General features: G+C 44.9%; 1 protein-coding gene across 1 annotated transcript; it reads right to left on the bottom strand.

Annotated features, from left to right (window-relative positions):
- Positions 1-2,557: 2,557 nt before the first annotated feature.
- LOC124696086 (BTB/POZ and MATH domain-containing protein 1-like) lies at positions 2,558-3,694 on the bottom strand. Its single transcript, XM_047228865.1, has one exon. The coding sequence runs from the start codon at positions 3,692-3,694 to the stop codon at positions 2,558-2,560; it is 1,137 nt and encodes a 378-aa protein (XP_047084821.1).
- Between the last annotated feature and the right edge of the window lie 4,602 nt (positions 3,695-8,296).

The raw sequence follows: 8,296 nt of genomic DNA, 5'->3' as shown, positions 1-8,296 counted from the left end.
ATGAAATCCCTTTCGACCTAAAAACACCGTAACTCTTGACGAAACTCCAGAAAGACTCCAGGGGCGCCGCCGCCATCGCGAAACTCCAATTCGGGGGACAGAACTCTCTGTTCCGGCACCCTGCTGGGGCGGGGAATTGCCCCCGGAGCCATCTCCACCGCCGTCTCCACCGCCATCTTCACCGCCATCGTTGTCTCCATGATGAGGAGGGAGTAATTCACCCCTGGGGCTGAGGGCTCTACCGTAGCTATGTGGTTAATCTCTCTCTCTGTACTCCAATACAATGATCTCGTGAATTGCTTTGCATGATTGAGATCTATATGATGAGCTTTGTATCGCTACTAGTTTATGTGCTACTCATGTGATGTTATTAAAGTAGTCTATTCCTCCTACTTGGTGTAAAGGTGACTAGTGTGTGCACCGTGTGGTTCTTGTCGTAGGCTATGATCATGATCTCTTGTAGATTGTGGAGTTAATTATCATTATGATAGTATTGATGTGATCTATTCCTCCTTCATAGTGTAATGTGGACAGTGTGTGCACTATGTTAGTTCTTGGTTTATTTTGCAATGATCTATTATGCTCTAAGGTTATTTAAATATGAACATTGAATTGTGGAGCTTGTTAACTCCGGCATTGAGGGTTCGTGTAATCCTACGCAATGTGTTCATCATCCAACAAAAGAGTGTATGTAGCACATAAGAGAAAGAGTTATTTATTATGCGATCAATGTTGAGAGTGTCCACTAGTGAAAGTATGATCCCTAGGCCTTGTTTCCAAACATCGAATCTCCGTTTATTTACTGTTATGTTGCATGTTTACTCGCTGCCATATTTTATTCAGATTGCTATTACCACTCATATACATCCATACTACTTGTATTTCACTATCTCTTCGCCGAACTAGTGCACCTATACATCTGACAAGTGTATTAGGTGTGTTGGGGACACAAGAGACTTCTTGCTTTGTGGTTGCAGGGTTGCTTGAGAGGGATATCTTTGACCTCTTCCTCCATGAGATCGATAAACCTTGGGTGATCCACTTAAGGGAAACTTGCTGCTGTTCTACAAACCTCTGCTCTTGGAGGCCCAACACTGTCTACAAGAATAGAAGCTCCCGTAGACATCAATGTGCCACAGAAGATCTAGGGGATTTATAATTTATTCGCTTTGGTGTAATATCTCAATTTTTGACTGATTTAAATGAGTCTGAATGTAAACACTGTCTAGTGTAATAAGGCAGTGGATTACGATCAAAAAAAAATTTTGGGCTTAAAACCCTAGCCCCTACATGTTGGTTTTTAGGTTTTTAAGGCTATACTGTTCTAGGATTTAGGGTTTATGGCTTAGATCATCTATTTTAGTCTGTTTTAACCAAGGAAAAAAATAGCGCGCTATAACAAAATAGCGTGGGTCTAAAAATACGCTATTAGCATGCTATAGCGTGCTATTAACGCGAATAGCGCGCTATAGCGTCGAAATAGCGTAGCGTCGGCTCTACAGATATGCTATAGCGTGCTATTAGCGTTGGAATAGCGCGCTATTTTTTTCCATGGTTTTAACTCGTAGAGCATCTCTAACAAATCAGTCAAAACCTGAAAATAACTTGTTTTTTAGATTTTGGTTGAAAAGATTGCCCATTCTCAATCCCGTAAAACTTCGCTGACCCATAATTTTTTGAAGTTGCATCTAGAATCCAGATTCAAGAACCTTGTATGCACAGACGCCCTTCCAATGCGGTACTCGATGGTATTCAACCAACTTCCACCATGCCATCCCAAATTCCGGCCACGCAAGCCCCAATTCATGCCGAATTCTCGCCATATCCACTATTCAAGCGCGCCGCGCAACCTCCATCTCCACTGCACGACCAAGCCGCGCCATCCATGAGATCCCGCCATCGTCCTCTGTTCCATGTCACCTTGGATGATTCTAACGGCTCCGGACATAGGGATGGCCTGGTTGGGCTGGCCGCGTCACATGGGAAGTTGTTGGGCGGCAGCTGGCCGGGTTGGGTGGAGAAAAAGAAGACTAGAAGGGGAAAAAGAAAGGGGAAAACAGCTCCAATAGGTGGGCCCTTTGGGTAGACTTGCATTTGCGGTTCTATTTTGCGGGTTTCGATCTGCATGAGCTCAAGTGACACTATAAACTTATTTTTCAGCGCTCATATATGCATTTTTAAGGGTCAATATTATGGGATCTATTAGAGGTGCTCTAAGGCTAGTTCTAGTGAAGAGTAACTTATTTATACTAGTAACATGTATTTATTAGTATATGTTAGTACCTTCGTCGTACTCCATTAATTTGTCCTGAAATAAGTGTACTTTTAGCTTTTGTCCTAATTACGTTAAATATTGGAACGTTTGACTAACTTTTTTAAGGATAAAAGCAACAACCGAGTTTGACTAATAGTGAGTGAAATCCTTGTAGAAGTAGCACCAAATAACAAGAGTATAAATGTTCAGAACACAAATATTTTTTGACTTAATTTGAAGATTAATTAACTATCTAGCTAGCTGATACTGCATATTTCTGTATGAGACGTAGCAGGTAAATGACTAGATGGTACGACCTAGATCGACCAACGCTATCTGCTTGGCCATGAGGTCGACGAGAGCAGGGGGGCAACCTGTTTTCAACTGCTCAAAACCATCTGTTGCGACGACTGCCACCAGGTTACCAGGAGAGGAAATAAACTGCATGCATGCCTCTTTCAGCACAGGGCAACCATGCCGCTCGGCCAACGCTAGGGTGTCAGCCACCGAGCTCATCCCGATGTGTTTGCACAGCGCCTCTTCGCAGATCCGCTTCAGCTTCTCGACCATATACCTGTCCGCCGCCACAAGTAGACGCTCCGCCATTGCCGCCGTCTCTAGTAGACGCTTCTTCTCCGGCAGCCTGTTTTTGTAGATGAACTCGATCAGAGTCCTGACCACTTCTACATCCATGTCTTCGATCTGTAGTTCAGCGGTGCTCTTGCCGCCGGTAGCAATGGCGAGCGAGAGATCCTCCTTGAAGACGGGGGATCGGGCCTCGAGCATCCACCGGTGCACGGCGAATGTCTCCCCGCCGACTTTGATCTCCACGTCCGCCCATTGCTTTTCCCAGATGGCTTTGGTCAGTTCATCTTCCAGCTCGAACGGCGGGGCCGGCGTCTCACCTACAGGTTCCGGCACGGCAACACATTTGTACATGCAGTCCTCGGTGCGCAACCCGAGGTCGACGGTGAGGTCACACAGGACCAGGAGGCAGTCGTCCTTGAGAAGTTTCTCAGTTTCCAGATCTTCGTTGGTCATGAAGTCCGGCCACCCCCAGTCGTCGCCGCTCGAGAACCGGCGTTGCGGCGAGGTTTTAGTACGCGACGGGTTCCCGTATTGGTCCAGCACGCTAAACTTGATAGTTGCGGCGGCGACGCCTTCCTTTGCACTGCTGGTTCGCCGGAGGAAGAGCGAGATCCAGCCGCTGGGTCGCTTCGTGCAGCCGTTTGGGTAGCACTCGATTTGCCAGTCGTGGCCGCCGACGGTGAACGTGCTCGATTCGACGAGCTCGCAATTGGCCACCATCTTCTTGACTTGCGTGTAATTCTCGATCTGGAACACGTGGGACCCGCTCTCCTGCCTCGGGGCGACGGTGGAGGCGGAGAGAAGCTTCCGGCCGCCGGCGCGGAGGGCGGATATCAGATCGGAAGTCGACATGATCGGAGCGAGTCAGGTACGCACGGTTGGCGAACGATCGGCTTCGATTCCGCCTAGTTACGTGCGCGCGCGCGTGCGTGCTACGGAAACTGGACGTTCGTACTACTTTTTCGAGGATTCTAATTGGAATTTGTACCCGGTCACACGTTGCTTGGACAAGAAGTTGTGAATATATTTATATTTTCCACAAAAGAATTTGTAAATAGACTTTTTTCCCAGAAAAAACTTGTTACTAATAAATATAATCGATCTTGTAATTAATCTCAACCCTAACAATCATTAACCACAGTTTTTACAAAATCCTTTACCGAGTTTGATGGATCTCGTAAATAATACAAGTACCTGTTGAAGAATTGATTAACCCAGCTATTGGTCTTTGGGATGAAGAATTAGTTCGTGATACTTTCCATCCTCTTGAAGCTCAAAAAATCTTGGAAATACTGATTAGCCCAAACTTGGAAGATGACCCCCTTTGTGGCATGGCATAAAACAAAATATTATATCTTCTCAGTCCGATCTGCATACTATACCGAGTGGGAACACCAATTTCGGATCAAAATTGGTTGGTCTGATGGACAAGGATCATCCATGATAAATCCAGTATGGGATATACTTTGGAAGCTAAGTGTTCCTGCAAAAATAATAATCTTTGGGTGGAGGGCGTTGTATGGTTTGATCCCAGGATTAGGTGTTTTGGCTAATAGACATATCAAAGTATCAGCACAATGTCCAATATGTTTGCAAGGCTCAGAAGATATCAGGCGTGATGTTCACCTGTAGAAGAGCAAAGGAAGTCTGGAAATCTTTGGGGCTTGAAGAAGTGATCAATAAGGTTGTTAGCTTGGATAGATCTGGACCAGTGGTTCTAGAAGAAATACTAAGAAGTCCTATAAAAAAATCTCCGGTTCTTAGTCAGCTCGGTTTGCAAGAAATAATTCTTGTAGCCTCTTGGTATATTTGGTGGCAGAGGAGAGAAGCGGTGAAGGGAGAGAGGGTGGCGCCACCATTACGATATGCGTTCTCAATACAAGAACTCACCCTGAACTATAGTTTGGCGGCAAAGAGATCAACCCCAAGGCAGGTACAGTGGCTTAAACCCCCGCGGAATGAATATAAAGCTAACATTGATGTATCATTTTTCCCAAACGGGATGGGGGCAGTGGCAGTAGTCATTCGTAATGATCATGGTGAGGTGATAGCGGGTGGTGCATGGCCAAAACTTAATCTGTTGGATGCTACGACAGCTGAGGCGGAAGCTCTTCGACATGGCCTTCACCTGATTGAGAGTATTGGATGTTCTCCGGTAATTGTTGAATCTGACTGTTTGGAGTTAATGGAGGCTTGCAATGGTGCTGAATTATGGAGTCCATATACACCTATCATTGCAGATTGTTTTGAAATCTCTCAGCGCCTGGGTATGATCACATTTCAACATTGTCCAAGAGAAGGAAATAAGGTCGCTCATAATCTTGCTAGGTTCTGTTTTGAAGCAGATAATATGATTACTTGGAATAATGATCCACCTACACAAGTTGCTTTAGATGCTTTAGATGCTTTAGATGATTTAGCTATCCTGAACAATGTTGTAATTAAATCGTGATGTTTAGCAATAAGTTCCAGACGCACTCTTTTCCTTACCAGGATACCGAAGGGGACTGAAAGGTTTTTAATGAGGCGGCTTGCTAGCTTTAATATATTATTAATTTTCAAAAAAAAAAATACAAGTACCGGGTACAAATAATGTGGCAGTCTGAACAAACTGATCATCAACAAGAGCGAATTTCCATCAAATTTGTTTGCAAAATAGTTAAGCCCACATAGCGTCCTTGTTCAGCATCACGAATCATTAGTATATCAAATAAGAATTGGTGATAAATGTCTGTTTTTCGTAGTTCTAACTAATAATTGAAGAATGCCAAGCATGTAATGCTTCACGAATCTGCTTGTACAAAAAAAAAGATGCTGGGGTTCGGGGCATCCATGCATACATGCCATGGGAGACCTCCAACACTCGTCCTATAACTAAAAAGCGGTATTGGAGTTGCCGTTGGCGAAACCCAGCTTGCGACATAGGGCCGGTTCCTATTGGGGATTTTTCACATGGCCATATTTTTTTATTTCATTGGTGATGTTTTTAAAACTGATGTGATGTTTTCGGTTTTGACATGGCATGTGAAGAATGTTGTGACAATGTTGTAACCACTCAAATAAAATGTAGCACGTATGTGGAGGAAAGAGGTACTACCTCCATCCCAAGGCTTAAGGCCTATATTTTTTTCAGAAAGTCAAACGAAGTAAAGTTTGACCAAACTTTTAGAAAAAATTATGAAAAAATATGATATTTTGTAGGTACCATATGAAAATATAATATCTAATGATATTGATTTTGTACTTTTATGTTAATAATTTTTGATAAAAAAGTTAGTTAAATTTAACATAGTTTAACTTTCTGAAAAAATATAGGCCTTAAGTCTTGGGATGGATGTAGTATGTTGCAATCATCAAACAACGCAGGATCACAGTTTCAAATAACATTGGAGAACGGGATAGTCGGCCGATCCAAATCTCCCTCCACTCCCACATAAATAAAGTTATGGGGCCACAGTTTACTAGATCAAATATTGGGGAATTGTGAAATTAATTAAAAGCAAAGAGATAATTCACATCCTACACGTCACAAAAAATATTATCAAAATTCGATTCCCAACTTCATAAGCAAAAAAAAGACGGATAAATATTAATTCTACCGATGTATTCAAGTACGTACGAGTATGGACTACACAGTATCACGCTATATGAAATCAAATATCACAAGTATATATTTTCTGATCCTGTTTCTAAGTAAGGGGGAACCTCCAGAAGTCTTTCAAGTATCTCCCGAGACGAGACTCCGTGTTGGTCTGGAGCACAACAACGTCGCACCGGATGTAGAGGCGGTCGTCGTCCATGTGGTGCTGCACCCACTTGGAGAGCTCTTCCTTATCGACGAAGTTGCCGGTGTAACTAAAGTACGTATTATAGCTCCAGCCCAGCGTCGTCAGCCCGCGCCCAGCCAGATCTTCTGGCTGGATGTGCCGGGTGAACGCCGGCGCCCCCGCACGGTCGACTATGCTCACCTGGGACGCAGCGGCCACCACGCCGGAAGCATCCTGCCCAGTTGCCCTGAGGCCGACGCCGACGAAGCGGCTCTTCTTGTCGAGGCCTTTGGGGTAGTAGGAGACCTGCCAGTTGAGGCCGCCGATGCGGAACTTGTTGGACTCGACTGCGCCATCGCTGGGAAACATCCTATGGAGGAGCTTGTAGCCATCGATCTCGAAGAGGTGGGATCCGGTGATCGGCCGTGCGCGGACGGAGGAGAAGGAGCCCGCCGCGCGCCGGAAGGCGCTTCGGAGGGCCGGCAGCATCAGCTCGGTGCCGGCGGCAGACATTGTATCTAGAGAAAACTATGTAGGTCAAAACTACTCGGAGAGACTGCCGTTTATTACTGAAATTGATACCGATTGTAACTTGTAATAATCCCCTGTACCTATCGCTACTATATAGGAGGTCAGCCGAACATGTTGGAACCAATCTTGTTAGCCAGTAGTTAGATCATGTTTATTTCGTAGTTGAGTTTCATAGGCGTGAGGCTGCGGCAATGTGTGCACGAGATATGATCTGTACACATGCAAGTTGAGTGTGTTTAGTTAGTCGAGTTAGTTAGATAAGTTGCATGCATCTGGCTGGGTGGGCTAAGAGCAAGTACAATAAGGCTGTTTCAGCAGACTATAAGAATTAAAATAGTGATGTTTTGCTTAGGTGGATGAGAGAGAAGTGGAGAGATAAGAGAAATGGGCTCTCAATCAAGAGTCAGCTCTTGCACGTGCTCCTAAGCACTTTGTGAGTATGTGTGGTGGACCTTTTACACATAAAGTTATCAATCCTTAAAGTTAACTATTGTACAAGTTAGCTATAAACTGACTATAGCTCGTCTTATAGCCAGCACCTGGCTACACTATTGGAATTGCTCTAAGCGGCCGAGTCGTGTGGCCGTAGGCTTAGGAATAGGTCAGCTTTGTTAGTGCGTGTGTGCATGCTAGTTAGTGGAGTTAGTGGGTGAGTCTATCTTGTACTACTGGCTATTTAAGTCTGAGCAATCTAATGAGAAAAGTTAAGGCCTGCGGGCAGAGGAAACAATGTAGTCATGAGCTGCATGTGTGTGTCCAGGTCCTGTGTGCGTGTGTTCTTGTGTGTGTTCGTGAGATAAACAAGAGGGTTGAGAGGTAGAAGAAGAAGGGGGCTGCGAGTTGCAGATCTTTCACTTGGTATCAGAGCCTCGTGCGATCGAGGTCCGAGTCTCCATCATCGTCAAGCTGCGTCGCGAGCGATGGAGGATGGTATGCTGCCCGGTAAGTTGCGCCACCGGCGGCAAGGAGGTGATTGACATAGGCATCCCAAATGGGCCTGCCTAATATAATACCCGGGGTTTATTGAAGGCCCACTACCCGAAGAATAAGAAGACTCGAGAGCCCAAGATGCATTTAAGGAAAAGATAGAGTTGTAATAGGAAGTGTTATTTGTAATCTGGCGGGATGAGTTAGAAACCGTCCCGGACTATGTAAT

The sequence above is a fragment of the Lolium rigidum genome, chromosome 3, assembly GCF_022539505.1.
Source record: "Lolium rigidum isolate FL_2022 chromosome 3, APGP_CSIRO_Lrig_0.1, whole genome shotgun sequence".
NCBI lineage: Eukaryota > Viridiplantae > Streptophyta > Magnoliopsida > Poales > Poaceae > Lolium > Lolium rigidum.
Note: the sequence above shows the minus strand (reverse complement) of the source record. Positions and strands in the feature narration are given on the sequence as shown.

Coding starts and splice junctions, on each gene's coding strand:
- LOC124696086 (XM_047228865.1), bottom strand. CDS start 3,694: ATGTCGACTTCCGATCTGATATCCGCCCTCCGCGCCGGCGGCCGGAAG.